The following is a 25,897-nucleotide window of genomic DNA, read 5'->3' as shown; positions in this document are numbered from 1 at the left end:
ATTGATTGATGTCTGTGGTCATTAGACCTTCACAGATAGTGGGGCTATGTAAATATCCTTGGGGCAAGATGGTAAAGGTCCATTGTTCTCCTTTCTAGCTGAATGTAAATTGGTCTTGACTTGGGCGAAATGGGGATGCTGAAGAAGGTTTGGCTAAATTAATAAGAAAACATTATATGCCAAGCACCTGTCCTATTTTCATCAGAAGGGAAGTGGTATTTTAATTTTTGGTAATGTATTGTTATTTTCCATGTCCCGTCAGGTTTTTGTACAGGCCACACAGGGTTGTTTTATGGGCTGTGCACTACTGGCCTCATAATACCCACCTCGGCTAACTCCTTAAGAGTTTCTGTGATTTTATTGTGCCCCCAACCCCCACTCACAAGTGGTATTGCTTCAGCACTACTATTTGCTATGGGGCTGGCCACTGTATCGGTGTCCATTTTGTGTTACCGTGATTATGTTTTGTCATTCTAACTCTCAGTTTGAATTTTTTGTCACTTTGGAGGGTCAAGCCTGACAAGATCCCCATTCCCAAGATGTATTTTGGGACAGGAGCTATATATACTAAATAGGGTCTTCGTGACAGTCTCCCAACTTGTAATAGTAATTCAACCTTTATACCTCATTCCCCGTCCCCCTTTACTATCTATTGCTGCTATAGGCCCTTGGAACTGATAGGTGTGTTACCATTTATGAGTGTATTTGGCTCCAGTATCCACTATAGAAGGGGTCCTCAACCCCTGGGCAGCAGACTGGCACTGGTCTGTGGCCTGTTAGGAACTGAGTCGCAGAGCAAGAGGTAGGTGGCAGGCGAGTGAGCATTACCACCTGAGCTCCACCTCCTGTCAGATTAGTGGTGGCATTAGATTCTCATAGGAGTAAAAGCCCTATTGTGAACTGCGCAAGCGAGAGATCCCTACGTTGCATGCTCCTGATGAGAATCTAACGCCTGCCTGATGATCTGAGGTGGAACAGTTTCATCCCAAAACATCCCCCCATCCCCAGTCTTAGGAAAAGCTGTCTTCCACAAAACTGGTCCCTGGTGCCAAAAAGGTGAGGAACCACTGCACTAGAGCAAGCACAGTCTGTTTATTTTTAGGTGACTTATATACAGTTTTACATGAGGCCTCTGGTCCTTGGCCATCATTGCTTTTATTGCGATTCTGAGGCCTTGGCCTTTATCCTAGGCTAAAGGGGTTAGTGCCTGCCATCTCTGTATGCGAGGGGTGGTGGGCTGAGCTTGCGGCTCCTTAGCGAAGTGCTGTTCCGGCTTGAGTTTTTATTACAGTCTAACCAAAACAGTATTAGACTTTTTATCTATTTTTTTTTCAGTAGGTATCCCTGCCATCAGCAGGTTGCCTACATCTATCAGCAAATCACTCTGACAAGCCCCTTGACTGCTTCCTTTTTTTTTCATGGCTCCCTTATCTTTCATCCAGCAGTGCATACCTCTTGCTTATGCTGTTTTTCTGTTTCCCTTAAGTCAGTGGCCACTTGGGCTGCCCAGGATACTGGCTGCCATATTAGGGTGCTTAAGATGGAAACCGGCATCCTATATCACTACTTAGGTGTCAATTGCAGAATTATCTCTTTTATTCTGGCAGTAACCAATTCATTGTTGGGATCGTGATGATTTTTAGCAAAAATATTAATAGCATGTTTCATTCCCCACTCCCAGAGGACATCCTGCAACTTTTTCAGTCTGCCATTGCAAAGGAGATGTGGAGATGTCTCCCTCATTTGGCCAGGCCCCCTTGAAGCCCACAACCACTCAGCTAAGGAGGGAGATGGTCTGATCCTCATTATTGGTGCCATAGAAATGCTGCCTCAGGACCAGGTGCTTTGTGATGGATGCCATTTTATTCATCTCGAATCTAGAGAGTATAGTATTCTCTGCCCTCACGTCCCATGGACAGAGAAACCACCCTATGACTGACTCTCTCCCCTTCTGTTTGAACCTATTTCCCAGTTCCACAGTGGTATAATCCCATATTGTGGTATTCTGCCCTCTTTCAGGCAGGGCAAGTCTTGAGGGGCTTCCTCTTGTGGGGTCCACTTTTACCTTGGTGGTGCCCAATGTACATGCAGAGAGGATGGGAACCTCTATGGACTCATCCTAGTCTTCTTCCTCCTTCCCACTAGAGCTCTCCATGAGGTCCCAGGACTTAGTGTTACAGGATGATTTATTCATGACAGCCCTAACTTGTCGGCCTGGCAGTTGACAACTCTTCAAATGAGTTATGTGGCAAGCCAGAGTGTCCATTCTGTCATTCTGTTGGCACAGGCAGGACAGTAAGGTCTCCAACATTTTAGTCTGAGCTAACTAAGCATTTCTTTCCAATCACAGCTTGCCTTATAACTGATGCACCCTTGCCTGTGCAGTGACCTCAGCCTCAGTGGCTCCTCAACACACAGGAGCTGCCAATGAACTATGGCTGTCATAGCTTGGACATATGACTTTCACTTAGTTGGATCTACCCCCTGCAGCAGCTCTTCCAGACCTTTTGGTGTTATGGGGCATCCCCATACTCATGCAGTGGGCCTCATCCATCAAGGATAGCAGTTATTGGGCCCCACATAGATGTGGATGGCCATCCCAGAGTTTCCCTTGTGGATTTCCTTTTCCCTGATCGCATCATCTTGGTGCTCACAGGATTCTTTCCAACTTTCTGGCTGGACTGCCAATTGTTGTGTGGGACTCCTACTGACTCCAATAGGGATAGTATGTTTGAGAGTCTGAAGAGGAAACCCCAAGCCAGTGAACAAGCCATAGGGTTTATTAAAGACATACATAAGGTGGTCCAGGAGCAATGGGCTGATTAGGAAAACTGCAACTATTTCTTAAAAGTGTACAAGTTACATAGCATTTTTACTTAGAAATCTCCACCTAGCAACCTCCATCTAACCCACAACAAAGGGTCTCAATCCCCTGTATGGCCTGTATTCCAAGGAATGGGCCAGGGGTTGAGATGCCCTTCTTAGATAAGAAGTGAATCTCTAGGTTGGCTACCCCCAGATTCTTTAGCTCAGAACTCCAAACGCATACTCTCCTTAGACCACAGGGTCATTATCAGAGTACGCTTGAGTTAATGCTGTTGGGAATACAAGCTTTCAGTAAAAATAAAAGACAACAAAATGATAGCTTTAAAGTATCAAAAGAAAGTAATGCTAACTTAGAATTCTATACCCAGTGAAAATAACTTTCAAAAATAAAAAGCAAAATAAAAATACATTCAAAATAAAAATGCTTTCAAACAAAAACACAGTCACCAGCAGATGTATTTAAAAAAGGTTTTCAGAAGAAAAATGATCCCTGATTAAATCCCTGTTTAAAACATGAAAAGAGAGGATAGAATGAAGAGAGCCATAAAGGGTGAATATGTGGGTAAATCCAAATAAATGTTGGTAATAATAACATAATTGATAGCAATACTAAAATGATAATAATAAATTGTGAGGTTTACAGAGAGATAGATTTCTATAATCCCAGCACTTTGGGAGGTCAAGGCGGGCAGATCACTTAAGGTCAGGAGTTCAAGACCAGCCTGACCAACATGGTGAAACCCAGCCTCTACTAAAAATACAAAATTAGCCAGGCTTGGTGGTGCATGCCTATAATCCCAGCTACTTGGGAGGCTGAGGTAGGAAAATCTCTTGAACCCAGGAGGTGGAGGTTGTGGTGAGCCGAGATTGCACCATTGCACTCCAGCCTGGGCAACAAAGAGCGAAACTCTATCTCAAAAAAAAAAAAAAAAAAAAAAAAGAGATAGATTTAAAATATATGACAATAATAGCACAAATGCAGGGGTGGAATGGGCACAAATGAGGTTAAAATATTCTAAGATTCCTGCATTGTCCAGGAATTGTTAAAAGTACTAATTTAGAGTAGACTAATAAGTAAAGAATATATGTTATAATCTCTAGGGGAGCCACTCAAAGAATAATAAAAGAATGAGTAATTACAGCAAGATAGAAAATGGAATAATAATAAATAATATTTGATTAATCAAAAAATAATCAGAACTGGAAAAAAAGAGCACTGACTAATGAAACACCTATCAGTGTGCACATTAAAGGCAGGTAGACTAAATACTTCAGTGAAAAGAAAACTACTGTCAATCAATCTGGCTTAAAAAAGGAGAACTATATATTACTTAAATAAAAGCACATAGAAAAGCTGAAAGCAAAAAGATGGAAAAACACTATACACATGCTGAAGAAAGCTGATATACCTATACCAATATTAGATTAAGTATATTATAATAAAGTAAGAATTGCTACATACAAAGGGGTACACTTCATAACAGTAAAAGGTCAATGCATCAGGGATATGGTAGGCTTAAAAGATGTAAGCAAAAGTTGACCAAAATGCAGATCTCAGTAACTGATAGAACACGGGAAGTAAAAAAAAAATCAGGACAGTAGTCACTGCTTTATCCACGGGGGATACGCTCCAAGACCCCCAGTGGATGCCTGAGGCCACAGATAGTAGTGAACCCTTTAAATACTATGTTCTTTTCCTATACATATGTGCCTATGAAAAAATTTAATTTGCAAATCAGGAGCAGTAAGTGCTAACAGGAACAAAACAATTGCAATAATATACTCAATAAAAGTTATGTAAATGTGATCTTTCTCTCAAAATATCTTATTGCACTATATTCATCCTTTTTCTTCTTGTGATGATATGTAATGATAAAATGCATATGTGAAGAGATGAAGCAGGCTGAATGACAGGCATTGTGATGTAGTGTTAAGCTACTTTCACCTTCTTACAATACATTAGAAGGAGGATCATCTGCTTCTGGTGATCCTGCATCATCGAGCCATGACAATGTCTATGGTTGGATGTCAGGAGAAGTTAATGTAGATGACTAACAGCCAGGTAGTGTGTAAAGAGTCTTCATCCAGATACGCTGGACAAAGAGATAATTTACCTCCCAGGTGGGAAGGAGAGGGATGGTGTGAGATTTCACCATGCTACTCTGCCAGTACTTTCTCATATTCACCAACTCAAAAGCTCTCTACAAATCCTACAGTTTAGGGTTTTTTTTATGAAGGGATCATTAAATCATTGGCCATTGGTAATTAGCTCAATCTTCAGCCTCTCTCATCTCTTTGTGGAGGTCAGTGGGTAGTGTTAAAAATTTCTACCTTTTAATCATGTCTTGGTCTTTCTGCCTCCCTCCCCGACAACCAGTCATCTCATTAGTATAAGATGTCTAAAGACTCTTATCACTCAGGAGATTCCAAGGGTTTCAGAAGTTCTAGTGTCAGGAGCCAGTGATTAAGACCAAATATTTTAACCAAACATGCTCTACATCATTCAAAAGATCACCCCATCATTCAAGAAATTACAAGGCATGAAGGAGCTTGTCCCAGGAACCAGGGGACAAAGACCAAATATATATTTATTATATCACAATATCACAGTAGACCATTACACCCAACCATTGCCAAATCACATTATTTTATAGTGCAAAAATTGACCATAGGCTGGGCTATAAAGAACATCTCAAAAAATTTCAAAGATCTGAAATATATAGAATATGTTCCTTCACCATAGTAGAATTCAGCTAGATATTAATAATGAAAAGCAAACTAGAATGAACTGTAATATAGCCAAACATTAGAACATTTCTCAGCAGTAAAAAGAAATGAACTACTGATACATAAAACATAGGTTCTCAAAAACACGCTGAGCAAAAGAATTTAGACGTTAAGAAGTACAATATTGCATAATGTAGTAAACAGCACTAATGCAGGGTAAGAAAAAATAATGAGTGGCTGCCTTCTGGGTTCAGGGGATTATCTTGGAAGGGGCCTAAGGGAGCTTCCTAGCGTAAGGAAGAATGTTCTATATTTTGAAACAGATGTGGGTTACATGGGTATATGTATTTGTCACAATAAAAACTCTACACTGAAGATCTATGGATTTCATTTTGTCAATTAGATCTCAATAAGAAAGTGGAATAAAAAGTATGTTAAGTGGCATTATATAATGTTTACGGATGATTACATACACACGCACAGATGGATGATCACTTGTGTAATTTAACTTGGGCAGAAAAAGTACACACAAATTACAAGACTGTGGTTGCTTCTATCAGAAAGAAAGAAGGAAAAGGAATAAATATGATTGGGGAGGATACAAACGGTCCTTTAACCATGTTGTATTGTTTTACTTAAAACATATTTAAAGAAAAATTAGAATAATTAGGCAAAACATAGCTTTTCAAAGACTGTATGAATTACAGTTTTGATATGCTAACAGCTCTAATAAGAACCAGTAAAACAAGGAAATAATTTATTTTAAAAAATTATTCAGAATTCTAATAGTTAAAAGTTAAACATATTAGCAAAAAAGAAATCTGCTTTAAGTCAGTGTTCCTTTACAGTTTGTCACTGAAAATATAAATAAGGTGTCAAAAAAGTCCCTTGCTTTATTTTAAATAAAATATTTTAGCCAGCCAAAAGGGGATAAAGAAATTTGAATTCAACTATATGTTCAGGAAGAACACATTCAAATGTGGAATGTTAATTATAAGATAATCCAAGATTTAATGACACTGTTATCTGTTTAATAAAAATGAATAACATACAAATTAAGGGGGACCTTGTCAGTTATCTGAAAAACTACCAGGATGCATAAAATTTAGCAAAATTTGAAAACAAATATGTATACGAGCTAAAACACTCAAATGAAAACATATTTTTATTATGTGAAAGAAAAAACTTCACTACTTCCTCTCCATAAAAGATTAAAAAGAAGAGTTAAACAAATCCAAGTGAGGCTTCCAAGAAAGAAAAATATTGTTCTCTCTCACCTAGAAAATGTATGTTTAACTAGCTTAGAATTAAGGAATGGATGAGGACCATATTTATGACTTTGCTTGTTAATCATCCTACTGCTTGTTTTAGGAACATGTAAAATTCTCATTAATTCTACACATTTATTATAAATACTTTTATTATAAATACTTTTATTTATTATAAATTTATTATAAATACTTTTATTATAAATACATTTATTATAAATACTCCTATAATTATTATAAATACTTCTATAATTTTGTGTAACATATCCCTTATAAATAAACTTTTTATGTAGATAATTTATTTTTACTATTTTCTTGAAAACATACTACCCCTAATTATTAATAGATACTCCTTGTATCTGCTTAGTAGTACAGTCATAACTAAAGTGTGATTCTTTAATGGCATCAGCCATTTTTTAAGAAACTTGTCATATTTATATGCAACACTTTTTACAAAACAATTTTACATGATATTGCATCTGACTGTCACAAGAATCCAGCAAAATCAGTGAAACAAATTTTCTTATCTTATTCCATAAATGAAAAATAAAAGTTCAGTTTCAGAAGTTAGCAAGGTTATGAAGCTTATAGTAAGAGGACTTGGGACATAAATTCTGAGTCCAAGATCATTCACAAATAAGTAATTTTCAATTTTTCTTAATACAGTAACTCAAAATACATTTTTGCTTAATTTTAACAATGAAAATTATGACTATTTTGCCATTATAATACAATTTTACAATAAAATGGCAGATGAAACAATGTAAAAAATTACAAAGAAAGGATAACAGGGTTTTTATTCAAGCATAAGCAGGGTGTTTTTTGGAGAGATTCTTGTTGAGAATTTCTGGTTATCATTATACTGTTGAAAACCAATACACTAAAGTTAGACAACTTATAAACAATAAATTATAAACTCATAAACTAGTTCCCTGATATCAGCTATTAGTACTTCAGGACAGGGTATGGAAAGTTGTTTTCCTGAAAGATGTAAGAGGAAAAAAAAAAATCACATTTTTAAATGAAAGCAATTAAGCTGTCCTTTCAAATTTAGAATTTAAAGTATAGCAAAAGACAAAAAAGCTAAATTCTCAAACAAACTTTATAAGGAGGTAGTGGTATAATTTTAACCTAATCAGTGTGTATAACATTATTACAATCAATAAGACTTATCAAGAGGTAGTCTATTTGATGGAGAATTGGGTTCAATTTAGAAATAGTAATTTCCTACCATGTACCAGACACTAATAAGATAAAAGTCAAGTCAGAATTTGAGAGGTGTTTGTGTGTGATCTTGGTTTTTATGTATGTATTTTGAAAAATTAGTGCCAAGAGCTTTTCATCAACTAGCTTTCTTCACCTCTATCCTATTTTGTGCTTTCAAAAGGGCCAGTTAGATTTCTAGGTATCTGAATAGCAATATTAACATATGCCTTAAATATGCAAGGTAACCCTAAGATATCTATCACTGTCTGCATACAGGTAAAACTGCTAACAAAGGTAAAATCAGCTCCTATATGTAGATAAGAGATAAATTTTAAAATAATGGGGGCAATTTATTAAAAAATATATAAAAGGCTAAAAACGTAAGGAATGATGTTCAAACTAAAAATCAGAAAAATAACAAAACTATATAACATGCTCACTTTTATCCATGATATTGTTCAAACCACAAAGCCTAATAATATGTTAGCAAAAATGCCAAAAACAAAATGGGTACTTTCACATGGTTTATCAATGTAAAGTGGAAAAAACTTTTTGGAGGACAGTTTGGATATAACTTGAAAGATTTTAAATGTGCAAATCTTTTGAGCAATTCTACTTCTGGAAGTCTTCTACAGAATTAACACGCACCAAGGATATTATCATCATTGTTATGGCAAACAAACATCTGACGCTTACTCTGTGACTAGGTACTGTTCTCAACACAAAGCAACTTAATGATGTGAGTGGTATTTTTATCCCCTAATATAAGAATGAAACTGAAAAGATGAATAACTTGCCCAATCACAGAGCTAGTAAATGACAAAGTTGGGATTCAAACCTTGGCAGTCTGGCTCATAAGACAGTACTCTTAACTACCCATAAAACATAACAATAAAAATTATAAACAACTTAAATGCTGTCAACATAATGGTTCAATAAATTACAGTGCATTAATAATAAGGAATATTAAGCAGCTAAAAAATGGAGGTAAACTTATGTACTGACAAGGAAAGATCCCAAACAAGTGAAAAGAAGTGTCTGTGTGTGTGTGTTCATTTGTATGAAAATGTGTATTTTTAAAAAGGATTAGGGACATTTACCAAAGTACTTAAAATAGCTATCCTGGGGCAGAGAATTTAAGGAATTTCTTTAGTCAACAAAGACTCATGATTTACTACATGAACTTCTATATTATTTTAATATCTTATGACAAAAATGTCTTATTTATAGTTTTTAAAAGACTAAAAAGAAAAACTACAACATAAATGACAATTTCTTGTAATGTTTTCTAAATAAGATATTTCTAAAAATTCTTTATGAAATAATAGTTTTGTAATTCTAGTCTACGCTTTTAGAGCAAAGATATGTCACACTTTTACTTACAACTAGAAAACAAGTCACTATTGTAAGCCAAAATTACATTTTTATCTACCAAACTGCTCCTGTGACATTTACAACTAAATTTATGTTCTGAGAAAGTAGGCAACATTTTTCCAAACGTATCTTCTGTTTATTAAAACATGTAATAACATTCAACAAGTTAACAATTACACAATGATTACGTCAAAACCTAGGGCATTAATTAATGTGTTCTGCCTTATCAATGGTAATAAAGCATCTATTGAAATTAAAATGCCACATCACTTTACAAAACCCTTATCTTTGGTAATAAAGCATCTATTGAAATTAAAATGCCACATCACTTTACAAAACCCTTATCTTATGACTGAGCAATCTTAACGTAACAAATACAAATATGCTAGAGAAATTGCCTTCTAAATGTAAAAAATATATATATATTTTTTAATACAAGAAAAGGTTTCAGCAAACTAGGGGGAAAACCCACAATTTCTAATAACAAAAATGTTAATTGCATATATTTTTTAAAGGCTTATTCTAACAATAAAAATGTCAACTCCAAATTTAAGGTTAAATTGAAGATTTACTATGCCAAGTTCCAATTAATTTGACTGAAGGCCACCTTGTTTTCAGACCTACAGGTGATTAAGCTAAGTTAAAGTGGTAACATTTTTCTGTTCCCATACTTTTGTAGTTTTAGAGTGTTTAAGTGAAAATATTCAACTATAAATTAGGGAACAAGACAGAAAAAAAAAACCAAAAACCCAAACCCAAAGATACAGGAAGTTTAACACAAACATATGTTTTGCAACAATATAAAAAGTCATGCTGTTTAAACTGTTGTGAAAACACCCTAAATATAGGCAAGATGAGGAATATAAATACATTCTACTGGTGGATCCTGTTCAGATTAAACTGTTATAAATACCCTTATCAAACCTCTGTTACATTCAAAGGCACTTAAACGCTTGAGCACCAATTTTCTGTTCTGTGAAAAATAACATACCATTTATCAGTGAGTTATAAAGATTATTTAGACAATGCAATGTATTAACATAGACAAGCAATTAACACAGTGCCTATTACACAGCAAATATTCAATGAATGTTTCATTTAAAAATTATAAAGTCCTCCAATTCTAAAGCCAAAATAAACCAGTATTACATTTCCATATTTGCCACATAATGTACACTGTGTTAAATATTGTCAGTATCAAGATCCAAGAGAAGCATGAGATGTAATTTGTGTCCTAGAGGCTTAATTTTAAAAATGGCTTTCAAGTTGTCAGTTTTTACCATAAGTTCCATAGATGCTAGAAAATGGAAAAATAAAAGAAAATAAAGAAAAAATAATAAAAGAACAAAGTGGATCTACATATCATATGGAAAGTTGTCCATGAATTAAATCAATGCTATTTCCAAAGCTATTTTAAATAACATTTTAAAAAAGAAGTTTGCATGAGAAGGAAAGAATTACAGAGCTGACACAAAAATAGTTATAAATAAACCATTTAAAAATATAGAAGATGCTGATTTCTATTTCTAGTAATTTTAAGTTAGATAATTTGGACCAAAACTGTGAGAGAATCTAGAAGTTTTTAAAAATTTCTTAAAAACTGAGGAACTAAATCCATTATTTCAACAACAGATTAGAAGGTGAAGTGAGATTTAGTGACATAGAGGGAGGATCAGAAGCTATAATCCAGAATATGGCATGAGACTGAAAAATGGAAAATGAAAGAAAGATATTGAGGATACAGTGAGAAGATATAACGGATATACAACCAGAGACTCAGAAGGAGGATGTAATATCTGAAGAAACAATAGATGCGAGATTTTCTAGAACTGAGGTGGCAACCCAAAATTTAAAAGATGCTTGTCATGGTATCATGATGGAGATACCTAAATTAATAATACCACATTTAAGTGATGTTTTTTCAAGAAGCTACTTTCAAGATGAAACAGAAGAAATGTTGGAAGAAGCTACAAAATTTTTGCAAAAAACAATGACACACAGGAATCCAAATGATATTAGCAAATTTAAATGTTTACTTAAAACAAAATTTGGGTGCAATATAAACTTTAAAGCGGATGAGAATTACTCCTTTAACGTACCTATTTAGTAAGTTTGGAAATATTCACCATCAAATGATAACAATTTAATTATTTATTTTTATTATACTTTAAGTTCTGGGGTACATGTGTAGAACGTGCAAGTTTGCTCCATTAGTATACACGTGTCATGGTGGTCTGTGCACCCATAAACCCATCATCTACATTAGGTATTTCTCCTAATGCTATCCCTCTCCCAGCCCCCCAATCCCCTGATAGGCCTTGGTGTGTGATGTTCCTTTCCCTGTGTCCATGGGTTCCCACTGTTCAACTCCCACTCACGAGTGAGAATATGTGGTGTTTGGTTTTCTGTTCTTGTGTCAGTTTGCTGAGAATGATGGTTTCGTTTCATCCATGTCCCTGCAAGGACATGAACTCCTCCTTTTTTATGGCTGCATAGTATTCCATGGTGTGTATGTGCCACATTTTCTTTATCTAGTCTGCCATTGATGGGCATTTGGGTTGGTTCCAAGTCTTTGTTATTGTGAACAGTGCCGCAATAAACATACATGTGCATGTGTCTTTATAGTAGAATAATTTATAAGCCTTTGAGTATATACCTAGTAATGGGAATCCTAGGTCAAATGGTATTTCTTGTTCTAGATCCTTGAGGAATCACCACACTGTCTTCCACAGTGGTTGAACTAATTTACACTCCCACCAACAGTGTAAAAGTGTTCCTATTTCTCCACGTCCTTTCCAGCATCTGTGGTTTCCTGACTTTTTAATGATCGCCATTCTAACTGGCATGAGATGGTATCTCTTTATCTGTGGTTTTGCTGTCTGCAGTAACCTGAGGTCCAAAAATATTAAATACAAAATTCATAACTTTTGAATTGCACACTGTCCTGAATAGTGTGATGAGATTTTGTACTGTCCCACTTGAGATATGAATCATCTTTTGTCCAGCATATCCACGCTATATATACTATACATCCAAAGATCAGATTGACAGATCTTTTCAGATCATTTCAGGTCACCAAGAAAGGTGAGTACAGTACAGTAAGATATTTTGAGAGAAACCATATTCACATAATTTTTATTACAGTATATTATCATTGTTCTATTAGTTATTGTTAGTCTCTTACTATGCCTAATTTATAAATTATCACATATATCCTAGGAAAAAAAACAGTATTTATAGGGTTTGGTACTATCCATGTTTTCAGGCATCCACTAGGGGGTCTTGGAATGTAGCCCCCCTGCACATAAAGGGGAACTTTGAAAGAAAACTGAAAAAAATGAAATTAAAAAAAAACAACAAAGGTACTTAGTGATATTAATGTTTAGTACACATACAAAAATGGCTTGCTGAAGCAAAACAAATGGAAACAACCACAACATACTCCAAACATGATTCCCAATAAGCAATTCAGTGGGTAAAATAAAGGAGTGGGCCAGGTGCAGTGACTCATGCCTGTAATCCCAACACTTTGGGAGGCCAAGGCAGGTGGATCACTTAAGGTTAGAAGTTTGAGACCAGCTTGGCTAACATGGTGAAACTCCATCTCTACTAAAAATACCAAAATTAGCCAGGAGTTGTGGTGCACCTGTAGGCCTAGCTACTTGGGAGGCTGAGGCAAGAATCACTTGAACCTGGCAGCTGGAGGTTGCAGTGAGTGGAGATCCACCACTGCACTCCAGCCTGAGTGACAGGGAGAGACTCCATCTCAAAATAAATAAATAAACAAATAAATAAATAAATAAAATAAAAAAATAAAGGAGTGGATAGTCAGTGCTTGCTACTTGAAGCATTGATACAAGGCACTTGTCTCTGTTTAGTGACTGAGAAAAACGTACTATATTGTCAGCACTCATGCTGTCTTAGCACACAGCCTAAATATTTTAACATTCTGCCTACTGAAGTCTAGTTAACAACTCTGTGGCTTTTTTGTCTTTACTTTTAATTTCTAAGCCAACCGATTTTTCTGCCTTACTGGAACACTTGTTTTTCTCAGGCCATAAAGAAAATAGCAAACTACTAATATACAGAGCATGGATGAGTCTTAAAATTTATTATACCCAGTTAAAGAAATCACAAAAATACTATATAATTCTAGAACAGAAAAAATTTATAGTGGTAGAAACAAGATCCGGATCACATGGTTGCTTCTGGTGGAGAGGGAACCTGACTGGCAAGAGACATGATGGAACTTTCTGGAGTGATAAAAATATCCCATCTTGTGGTGTAAGTTACACAAATGCATGCATTTTTCAAAACTGATCCAACTATACACTGAAAATGTGAGTATTTTAATTATGTGTATGTAAATTATGCACAAGTTAAAAAATTTAAACTATTACAGAATTCCCTCAGTCCCATTCAGCGAGATTTCTAATTAGTTAAGTAGAGGAAATTCAACAGTTTCTTCTTAATCTTTATTCTTCTATCTACCCACTTGTAGTGCAGTGCAAACAGAACCAAGTAATTCAAGTGACTTTCATTTTAAGATCTACAAACCTCTAGAAATTATCTTCCTGCTCCTAATACAAATCAGTAACTCATTTTTCCCCATTTTATCTCAAAGTAAGATCCTGTCTTTTGAGGTATTTCCATAGAATGGAGAAGAGTTCATGCTACTTTACATATGGAAACTGAGACTTCAATCTCAAGCTTAGAGGCTGATCTCCAAGACTTTGCTATTACTTTCACTTCGTAAGACAAGACTACTGATCCCATATTAGTTTAAAAAAAAAAAAGTTAGAAGCCATCTTTCTTTGCAGCTATCAAATATGTGACCACCTATTTAGCTTTCACAAAATCTAGCCATTTATGTTTTATGGCTGACTCTTTCCTTGTGCTCTTTTTCTTAAGAGGTAATTTTTCTTAGCAAAGGCATTGCTCAACAAAACAGGCTACATCAACAGCTTGAAAATAATTCATCTAAAGATGTGTTTTTCTCCTTGACATCTGAAGAGTGGTTCCCAGATGTATTGCTGGTATCCTCTGGCACTTTTTACAAGAATCTAAAGCTCCCAATCTTCTAATAGGTTTTGACTTTTGTCACTGCTAATGAGTTAGCTATAAAATTCTCTCCAAATTTCATTGTACTCCCCTTGTGTCCTGATATGTTTTGTCTTTTATACTGACAGTAAGCTACCCCTCCATGTCCCCTAATGCTATCCTTCTTATAAAATTTGCAGCCTAAAAAGCACTATTTGCCATAACTTACCCTCTTTTCAGCTCTATCAAGAAAACACAATTCAATTTTATTGCTTTATGTTTTGAGCATTAAAAAATAAGCAGCTGAATAGTTTTTCAGGTTATTTCTCACATTAATTAATTAAATGCAGATTGCTTTATTTTCTTCAATCATTCTATAAATTCTCCAATTATTTTAGAGAGTTGACCACATAACAATCTTAATCTTGTACTCTTTCAAATTCATCTGCTTATTTAGGATTTTCAGTTTTGAAATTACCTTATAGTGTGATTGCCTTATAGTTTTTAGCATAAGATGCTAACCTTGTGTCATTTTAATTCAAACGGAATCTGTTTTTTTCAATACACCTTATGTACTTAAAGGATATCTTCTAGTTCTTGAGAAGACAGAATAGTCTAGAACCTATGATACTGGCTTGACTGAATTCTATGTGTTTACAACATTTTAGGTGATTAGGAGGGTAAAGACTTCACTACCTACAAAATCTCATAGAGGCAGTTGGAAAAAAATAAAGTGAAGAGCACCAAGCAAAAATTTTATCTTATGTCACTTCTAAAGGTATACATCAAAATTACAACACTCATAGAAGTTTACTTCAGCGAGGAGTACTAAAGCACATGTCGTAATTCCAAGATATAACCAGATCCAAAAGTTACATTTTATTAAGGATTGTACCATACACAACAGGATAAAAGTTTTTGTTAAAAGTTTGAGGCGGGGTGCAGTGGCTCATGCCTATAATCCCAGCTCTTTGGGAGGCCGAGGCGGGCGGATCATGAGGTCAGGAGTTTGAGACCAGTCTGGCCAACACGGTGAAACCCTGTTTTTACTAGAAATACAAAAATTAGCCGGGCGTGGTGGCACGCGTCTGTAATCCTAGCTACTCAGGAGGCGAAGGCAGGAGAATCATCTGAACCCAGGAAGCAGAGGTTGCAGTGAGCCAAGATCTCGCCACTCCACTCCAGCTTGGGTGACAGAGCGAGACTCTGTCTCAAAACAAAAAACAAACCAAAAAAAAAAAAAAAATGTTTGCAGGTAGGCCAGTCATGGTGGCTTACACTTTTAATCCCAGTACTTTGGGAGGCTGAAGCAGGCAGATTGCTTGAGCCCTGGAGTTTAAGACCAGCCTGGGCAACATAGTGAAACCCTATCTCTACAAAAAATACAAAAATTAGCCAAGTGTGGTAGTGTGTGCCTGTAGTCCCAGCTACTCTGGAGGCTGAGGTGGGAGGATCACCTGAGGTGGGAGGATCACCTGAGACTGGGAGGCAGAGGTTACAGTGAGCCACAATGGTGCCACTGCACTCCAGCCTGGGTGACAGAGCGAGACCCTGTCTTAAAAAAAAATAAAGGTTTGCAGGTAGTTTCTCTGTCAGTTCTTTTTTATCTCTGTTTAAATATTAATTAGCCACTCAATAAACCTTGGCCCTTCTCACACTAGATCACGGTTTCTCAACCGTGGCACTACTGACATTTTGGGATTTGTAATTCTTTGTTTTGAGGGGTTGTCCTATGCATTTGGGGATGTTCAGCAGCAACCCTGGCTTCTACCCACTAGGTACCAGTAGTATCTCTCAGGTATAACAATCAAAAATGTCTCTAGACATTGCCTAATGTCCCCTGAAAGGTCAAATAGACCTTGCTTGAGAACCACTACAACTAGACCAAAATATATTTTTAAAAATCTCAGCAAAGATTTAGGAATTATCTAAAGCTGTAAAGTACCTTCCAAGGTTGCTGTCCAGGTATCATATAAACTAAACTAATTTAGAACAAAACTTCTAGAGTAAAGCATAATTCTTTCTATATATCAGGTACTAGATCATTACTATCTGAACTAAAGAATTATGAATAATAATTCTATTTGTGCTAGACATTTTTGTTAGATGGGCTACTTCCTACTCATTTTAAAGATTAAATGAAACACAAAGAGAGATTTAATAGATGAAATACAAGGTGCAGTCAGAAAGGAAGCCAATGTGATAGAAATTTTAAGCATTCTGATTCATTTTTATTACTGACATTTCAAAAGATGCAAGATAACATTTACTGCTTGACTTCTATGTATCTAGGCGCTATTACATACATGTTATTACCTAGTTAATTCATGAAGTCTTAAGAAAATGTAAACACTTAAGAAAATAGAAAATGGACATATTTTCTTAGTATTTTTGTAAAATTGTTTAGTTGTTAAATGTTATACAGAGAGAACATTAAGAGGCTTTACTCTTACAGGTCAATTGTCATATTCTTTTGAGGAGTATGATTCATAAGAAATTATACTATAGTTTATTGTCCTCCTTTTCCTCTCATTCTAAATTATGACATTCCTCTCAAAATGTAAAGTTGAAAGACTACTTTCATGATATCCACTTCCTCTGATAATCTTATAGAATTGGAACCATGGCCTTATGAACTATTTTCATTCATCAACTCTTTGGCCAAGTAAACACTGTTCATGATTTTTAAAAGGCTGATACCAAAGAAAAATTATGATTCAACTTGAATTTTGAACAGATATAAAGGCTCTTACCTACAAGCAACATTTGGATCAGCATTTCTTGAAAGTAGTAGCTCTACACACTTCAAGATCTGTTCCTCTGAGCCATGAGCAGAACATGCAGTTATCAAAATAGTTTGCTTATCTATAGTGAATAGAAAAGTGAGGAAAAACCCCCATACATCAAGAGCATCTATTTGATGTCTTTACCACTCAAAACATTCTATTATTGCACTCTAAAACTCTATAACCTCCTCCTAAATCTCTCTCTTAGCAGATAACTTTGTCTTCCTTCATCAAAAGATGAGATTAGACATGAATCCCTTCAGTCCCCAAAGTTTATCTATAAGTCATTTAACTTCCTTCCCCTTTTATTCCCATTACTTCAAGAGAACAGAAAGTGGTTAAGGACATGGACATAGCCACATTGTCTGGATTTGAACAGTTTTTGTTAAAATTCGCCTTGCTAAACTCATGTTTGGGAAACAATGATCTATATTCTCTGATTTCACTTCTTACCCATTTGAAAGCTCCTGAAATCCGGCTTATAAACTACCCTACTGAAATTGCTGTAACTGCCACATCCATTGGTTTGGTTTCTTTTCAGTACTTTTGTACTTGATCTTTCTGAACTCACTGTTTCCTAAAACTCTTCTTCCCTTGGCTCTCATGGTGTCAGCAAAGATTAGAGTAAATTAAACACAAAAAACACCTATTTTGAATTAAAACTTCAAAACAGGTCACCACAGCTATGATTCACATTAGTGGCTCAATATTGACAGAGCATATTCTAGTCCCAGTACTGCCACTGAGAAACTGTAAGTTCTGTGATGTCTTAACATCTCATTAGATCTAATATACAGATAAGAACCTAATATCTGCCCTTTGTATGTGATAGGGTTATTGTGGGACACATAAAGGAACTTATATGTACATTCTGTGAAAAATATATTTTATAACTCTAAGTATCCCTCTGATTACAAGGAGGGAGAAGTATAAAATTAACAATTATTAATTTTTTGAGAATATTTTATACACTTTTGAAAACCTCATTCCTAAGCATAGCTTTCATTGAGTAATTTTTCTTTTTTTGAGACAGTGTCTCACTCTGTTGTCCAGGCTGGAGTGCAGCAGCATGATCATAACTTACTGCAACCTCAAACTCCTGGGTTCAAGCAGTCCTCCTGCCTCAGCCTTCTGAGTAGGTGAGGTTATAAGTGTGTGCAACCACCTCCGGCTAATATTTTTTTATTTTTAGCAGAGACAAAGTCTCACTATGTTGTCCAGGCAGATCCTGAACTCCTGGGTTCAAGTGATCCTCTTGCCAAGGACTCCCAAAGTGCTAGTGCTAGGATTATAAGCATGGGCCACTATGCCTGGCCAAGTGATATTTTTAAATGATACCATAAAAAGAAAAACTTAACAGAAAAAATTAAACATGAAACTGTTAAGACAGAAATGTATGTAAACTATATAAATGAGAAAAAAGAATAAAATTGTAGGTATAAAATTAATGTAAAAATCAATTCTAAAATGAAACCTATACCTGAAATTATGAAGCAAATTTAGTTGTCTATTGAAAATATGTTACAAATAAGTAATCAGGAATTCAATGTAATAATTAAACTCGATTTGCTCATATACTCTTGTTCTTCTAACACTCAAAGTACTACTGAATGGAAATTATTTAGTAACAAGGACAAAGATGGATTTCATGAACTATCTTTGAAACAACTTTAAGTGATGTAATTTGGAGTTTAGTTTAAAATTCCAGACTGATTTTCAAGTAATTTGCCACTAAATTACAAGCTTTTTAATGTTTCTTCCAAAGAATTTTTCCTTTAAAAACAACCAAAACCTTAAAGTTAAAGGTATATAATAACAACCAGTTATAAAGATACTGTAACTGGAATTTATGTTTTTGGAAAGAGTTTTTCAGAATATGTATGGCTTCTAATTTGATTTTGTATACTATTTACATAATATAATAAATAGAAAGGTTACTTCAAACTGCTTTAGTTTTTTTTCACTTCATATAATAGCTACTTGGAAATAAGGAATCACAGTAAGCATAATCATTTAAGTTATCTGAAACATCTTACCCTTCTCAAAGCTTGCATTAGCACCTCTGTCCAGAAGGACCCGAACCAGTTCTGCATTGGCAACACTAGCAGCATACATAAGGGGAGTCCATCCATACTGAAAGGTGGAATCTACACTAATGCCTGTCAATATAAAAACAAGCTTTTAAAAGCCCACTACCACCAAAGAAAAAAATCAGCCACCTTATATGCTTAAAGTACTGTGTAAAGTGACGTACATCAAGTACTTTATTCCACCACGGGAAGTTTTGGTAATAATGGCTTCCAAAAAATAGAAAATAATTCTATTGGGACGTTAATACAATTTGCTAAGTTCAGTTTCGCTACAGGCACTACGTTCCAAGAGACTGATCTGACTGATGTTTAATCATATAATATGTAACTGAGTATGTATATATTATAACAGGTTTTTACATGCTACCTTTTTTTCTCTAGGGGAGCTGGGAAAGGTTTCACAGAGGTAAAATGCCTTTTAAATTAGAATATTATCCCTGGGCAATATCAATTATCTCTATGGTTGAAAATACCACATATATCCCTCAAAAACCTTTAACTTTACTCCTAACACTAAACTTACCCATGGGTGACTTATAAAACATGAAGCTAAAAAGACAGGTTAAGGTTAGATTATGAAAGCTCTCTTAAGAAATGCAGACTCTGTTTTTGATCCAGAAAATGACATCATTACATATGTATTATAAAGACAACATAGATACCACTATTGAAAATGGGACAGGAAGCAAGGAAACTAGTTATAAGGCAGGAAGTTTATAAGAAAATCAGAGAAAGGGCAGTGGAGAGAGAAAGGAAGGAAAACAAAAGGACATTTCAAAGACAGGGTCATCAGAATTTAAAATTACTTTGAGGAGGAGGTATGATGGAAAAGAACAAATTAAAAATGACTATCAAGTTCTATCTTGGACAATCGAATGACAAGCAGTGAGCTAAAATAAAAGGAGATATCAGGTACTGAAAGTAAGTTTTGTTTTTGTTTTTTTGTTGTTCTTTTTTAGATGGGATCTCACTCTGTCACCCAGGCTGGAGCACAGTGGCAGGATTATGGCTTACAGCATACTCAACCTCCCAACTAGCTCCGACTATAGGCACGTGCCACTATGCCGGGATAATTTTTTTTTTTTTTTGTAGTGGTGGAATCTCACTATGTTGCCACGGCTGGTCTCAAACCCTTGGCCTCAAGCAATACTCCCACCTTAAGCCTCCCAAAGTACTGGGATTACAGGTGTGAGTCACTGGTTCTGGCCAAGAGATCATGACTTAAGTAGCAATCTTTCTCTTAAATCTATGAAATATTTGCTAACCGCAAGGAAACAACATTTTTGTTTCAAAGAAGGAAAACTTGCATGTGAAACACCACTGAAGGTGGGCCTGCCTTTAATACCTTGTAATTTACAGGTTCTATTGTCTTTGGCTATAAAATGTCCTATGCGCACAGATTAAGGTCACATCACAGAAGAAATGCAGACTTGGTGGGGGGTGGGGGTGTCACTTTTTTGACTGTATAAACACTGGGTCACTGAAAGACTACATATGTCTAATTTCTAATTGTCTAATTTTAATTGATATAAGGTACATAATAATCATTGGGAGAAAACATTAAACCATCTTAGTATAGACATATACTGCCAGCCCTACTTGTCTTCTCTAACAAGTCTTCCTCTTTAAACTGCTTCAATTGAAAGCATATCAATGAGATCAGAGAAAAGATCATTGTTTTCTCAATTTACTGAGAGTACTGCTCAAACTGTGATAGCAAAGATAGAAAGGAAAAGATGTGAAGAAAAAGAAGCAAAGGCCAGGTGTGGTGGCTCACGCCTGTAATCCCAGCACTTTGGGAGGCGGAGGTGGGTGGATCATGAGGTCAGGCAAACGAGACCATCTTGGCTAGCACAGTGAAACCCTGTCTCTACTAAAAATACAAAAAAAAAAAAAAAAAAAAAAAAATTAGACAGGCACGGAGGCAGGCGCCTGTAGTCCCAGCTACTTGGGAGGCTGAGGCAGGAGAATGGCGTGAACCCAGGGGGCAGAGCTTGCAGTGAGCTGAAATCATGTCACTGCACTCCAGCCTGGGCAACAGAGCGAGACTTCGTCTAAAAAAAAAAAAAGCAGCAAATGTGGCATTATAGTATAAAATTCTTACTAAAATTCTAACTTAATGTTTAACCTATAATATTTAACATAAATTACTAAGCACATATTATGTTCCAGGCATAGTGCAAAAAAAAGTAGGTTTCAAAAAGATGAACACCGTATATTTACACAGCTCAAAAACATTCAAAGTAATACTATATTGTTTAGGGATATAGTAAAAGTATAAAGATACTCATAAGAATGATAAACATCAACTATAGAAAAGTAGTTATCTCCAGAGGGGGTACCTTTCTTTTCTGAATGTCTAAAATATGTCATACTTTAAAGAAAATTGAAAATCATAGTACACAGAACAAAAACTGGAGACATCTTCAAATGGTTAAAAGTGGTTGACTCAAAATGTGCTTTTATTTTTAGAGTTTTCAATTGGTGCAGAAACATGTTTCAAGAACAACAATGACTTTGAAAGGCAAAAAATTAACAATATTTTAAAAAACAGTTACATAATGACATCTGGAAGGAAATACCCTAAAACAGGAGTTAACCTGTGAAAGTGAGGCATCAGCAGTAAGGGGAACGAGAGTGAGGACAATGGTAAAGACATCTTTCTACTTCTACCTACATTTCTATTACTGGCTTTTAAAAATGAACTTTAAAAATTTTTGTAATTAAAAACAAATTTCAAATGGTTGACTAAATAACTACTTAGCAGCAGGCTCTGTTCAAGAGACTGTAAACCTCTAATCTGCCCATCAATCATATCAAGTCTTAATCCTTCAAAAGCCTCTATCATGTTAACTGTACCTAGTCCCATTACTCCTAAGGCAAATTTTCTTTTCTAAAACAAATCTCTGCTTATTCCACCCCATGCTATGTACACTATACATATATTAACATTAGGTATTCAGGCCTCTTTCTACTTATTCAGAGTTTATTCCATTTCATTTTTCAATTACAAACTCAAGTTCCACTGTCCAAAAAGTCATACAGATCCTTCTCATATCTTACAAGAATAACAGCTAATGTTTACATAATTTCTATGTGTTCTAAGTCCTTTAAAAGTGTATTTTAATTTTCCCCCTTGCCAACAACACTTTGATATAATAATCCTCATTTTAAAACGGACAGAAATGGAAACTTAGGAAGATTTGGTAATTTATTCAAGGTTACAAAGTCATCAAGTGGCACAGTTAGTAATCAAACCCAGATCTGTCTTGTTTTCAAAATTATTTACTTTTCAGTAAACTATGCATTGATTCTAGCATAGAATAAAAACATTATGCTATATATAATCACATCTAACTACCCTGTGTGTGAATGTTTTGTATCTACAATGGCAAAAACTACAATTACTTTTGCACCAACCTAAAGTAAATGCTTGTTATTCCTTTGAGTAATTTCAATCATTATAATCAATAATTTACATTTCTATGTGAAGGTAATTAAAATTTTTTTTCATTTAATCCACACACACAAAAAAAGTCATGAAGCCCAGGACAGAATTATGATGCTTTACATAAAGAAAGTGATGCTCTCTGGCTAGGCGCGGCGGCTCATGCCTGAGATCTCAGCACTTTGGAAGGCCAAGGTGGGTGATTACTTGAGGTCAGTAGTTCAAGACCAGCCTGGCTGACGTGGTGAAACCCTCGTGTCTACTAAAATTACCAAAATTAGCTGGGCTTGGCGACAGGTGCTTTTAGTCCCCACTACTCGGGAGGTTGAGGTGGGAGAATCGCTTGAATCCCGGCCCCCAGATGGAGGCTGCAATGAGCCAAGATGGTGCCATTGCACTCCAGCAGGGCGACAGAGCGACGCTTCATCCCCTCCCCTCAACCCCCCAAAATGAAAATTGATGCTCTCAAAGCTTAAATGCCTCTTCCAAGAAACCAGAGTAGGCAATAAGCTGGAAGAAATTATCCATATACTTATTCTGATTCCTAGCTCAGGCCTCATTCCACCAGCACAAAACAAAAAACTGTAACGAGAAAAACTAAAACGTACTCGAACCAATTCTTAAGAAACATACAACAGGCAGGGCACGGTGGCTCATGCCTGTAATCCCAGCACTTTGGGAGGCCGAAGCAGGCGGATCACGAGGTCAGGAGATCGAGACCATAGTGGCTAACATGGTGAAACCCCGTCTCTACTAAAAATACAAAAACAAAATTAGCTGGGTGTGGTGGCAGGTGCCTGTAGTCCCAGCTACTCAGGAGGCTGAGGCAGGAGAATCACTTGAACCCGGGAGGTGGAGGTTGCAGTGAGTCAAGATTGCGCCACTGCACTCCAGCCTGGGCCACAGAGTGAGATAACATTCTCCCTCACCCCCCACCACCCAAAGAAAAGAAAAGAAAAGAAAAAAGAAACACACAACATTACAGCAGAGTAAATTAAGAATGATCAGAGTGGGACAGGATTAGAGTAGGCCTCTTGCTTGAAGGAGGTGGAAGAACTGATGGAAGATAAATAGGGTGGCATTCCAAATGTAAGGAGAGAGTAAGAAAATAAGACAGGCAGGACTCAGAGTCAACGAAGATTATGCAGGATATTATGATAACTTATATTAACATTTGTTGTGTTTCCATTAGAAAAGCAACATAAATCTTTTAAAAATAAGGAATCCTTGCAAACTTAAAGACAGTTGTGTTCAGGTGAAACTGTCCTTATCTCTCACCAGAATCTAGGAGCTCCTGGACCAATGAAACATCTCCGATGGTCATTGCTTTCTTAAATTTTTCTTTCTTTTCCTCAATGGGTAACAGCCCTTTCAATTTCTAGAAAAGTGAACAGTTTTAAAAAATTCTTGTTATATATAGTTTTGTTTCCACCTCATCAGGAAACAATAATGTTTGGTTAAGTACATAGGTTTTTTTCTTGGCTTTATTCTGACCGAGATACAAAGTTTGAAAAGAATTCGTGTCGAAAATTATCTTTCAAGGGAATAGGTAATGATGGATCCAAACCCAAGTGAAGAGCTACGACGATCTAAAGAAGCGTATTTGGTGGTAACCACAGTTGGGGAACAGGAGGAAATTTGTGCGGGTTTGGTTAACTACAAACGCCCGTATTTCCACTGAGAAAAAGGAAAATACATGCGAGGAAGTGAGAGGTTTCACCAGGCTGGGCCTCGCCTTCGAGGGCCAGGGAAGGCCGAAACCAGGTGTGGTCAAGACAAGGCCTCCTCTGCTACCTGAGACGTCCGGTCGAGATACCCAATCTCCCAGCCGTCATCCTCGCTCTCGCTACTCTCCCCTCCGCCGGCCACTGGCAGGCCGCGTAGCGCTCCCGCCGCCATGCTACCCAAGGCAGCTCCCTGTGGGCAACGCGCGTCCTTCAGTTCTCCAGGCGCATGCGCACCGGGGTGGGGCGGAGCGTGCGAAGGGATGCGCGGGAAGCAGCGACGTGCAAGTGCTCGGGTCTGGAGCCTTCCAGCGCAGGCGCACAGCGGCCCGTTGCTCACCTACCTACCCCGTCCCTAACCTTGAGGCTTCTTGAGGTGAAAACCTGGCGTGTCTAACACTGGTGACGAAGTTCGTGCGCCAGGCTCCTGCTGGCACTTCCAGTTCCTCTCAGAGACTTACCTTTCGACCTCTTTAAAGTATTTGCTTGATGAAATTCTTGCTCGGCAAAGAATGCCTTACGTGTGGCAGGAGCACACTAGGATTTAATGGCAAGTAAGACTAGACTTTCCCCGCCATCCTTTTCATCTGCCTCCCTGCCAAACGTCTGTTAAATCTGTATCCCCTGGGAGACGGAATCTTCCTCGGAGCACCTCGCTCAGGAGCACCAGTCAGACATTCAAGAAGCCCTTACACAAGTAGATGCCGACAAAGGAGCCAGGAGAAAATACTGCCGCAAAGAATTCTTCTTTTTCATTTCATGTGATCTTAGATTTCACCTTAGATTTAGAAGCTTCAGACCATCAAAACACTTCACCGCTATGTAGTGTAGATGTCCTAGAGGAAAATATGAAAGGAGGGGGTTTCTGGGTACAGTGGATCCAAAGAGCCAGAAAGAAAGAAATGACTTAAACGGTCAGAGAGCAAATAATTCAAACAGCTCCAGGTGGAAGTGGCCCAAGCTCAAACTCATCTTTCTACATGGTAGAAATGTAGAAAGGTTCTAGACGGTAGAACTTATAGATGCTGGTAACACAGTGATTTTCTTCCCCACCAAAGAAAAGTAGATCTACCACGAAACAGGGCGTATTATATGTATCTCAAGATAATAGCCATGCACTATTATTTGAAAGCTTTTGCTGTTTTTTTTCTTGCAGATTCTTTGATAAAAGATTTTGAAATTATGTACTTCAGAGACTCAGAGGTAAGTATTTTTAAGTAGTTTAGCTATTTGGGGGCCACATCTGTCTTTCTCAATGCATTCATTCAATAAATGCTAGGGATTACTTAGTACAGCCAAGTGCAACTGGGTTTGGGGAGACAGCGTCAAAGATAAACCATGGAGCCTCATGGAGCTCACTTTAATAAGTAGAGTTAGACAATGTGCAAGGAAACAAAAACACTATTGC

At 36.5% G+C, this 25,897-nt stretch overlaps 1 protein-coding gene across 2 annotated transcripts in view; it reads right to left on the bottom strand.

Moving 5' to 3' along the window:
• The window catches only part of ASZ1 (ankyrin repeat, SAM and basic leucine zipper domain containing 1), a 70,019-nt gene extending 45,292 nt beyond the window's left edge, over nt 1–24,727 (bottom strand). Inside the window, exons 1-4 of one of the 2 annotated variants that reach the window (XM_011981583.1) lie at nt 24,560–24,727; nt 24,044–24,143; nt 19,264–19,386; nt 17,195–17,306 (exon numbers count right to left, since the gene is read on the bottom strand). Coding sequence is in view for 1 of the 2 variants with exons in the window: in XM_011981582.1 (XP_011836972.1) it covers nt 17,195–17,306; nt 19,264–19,386; nt 24,044–24,143; nt 24,560–24,664 (440 nt within the window). In the remaining variant the exon portion in view is untranslated. The remainder of the gene's footprint in view (nt 1–17,194; nt 17,307–19,263; nt 19,387–24,043; nt 24,144–24,559) is intronic. The other variant, XM_011981582.1, reaches the window with a different exon arrangement.
• Between the last annotated feature and the right edge of the window lie 1,170 nt (nt 24,728–25,897).

Source organism: Mandrillus leucophaeus, unplaced genomic scaffold (assembly GCF_000951045.1).
Source record: "Mandrillus leucophaeus isolate KB7577 unplaced genomic scaffold, Mleu.le_1.0 Scaffold2281, whole genome shotgun sequence".
Taxonomy (NCBI): Eukaryota; Metazoa; Chordata; class Mammalia; order Primates; family Cercopithecidae; genus Mandrillus; species Mandrillus leucophaeus.
This window is presented reverse-complemented; position numbering and strand designations above follow the sequence as displayed.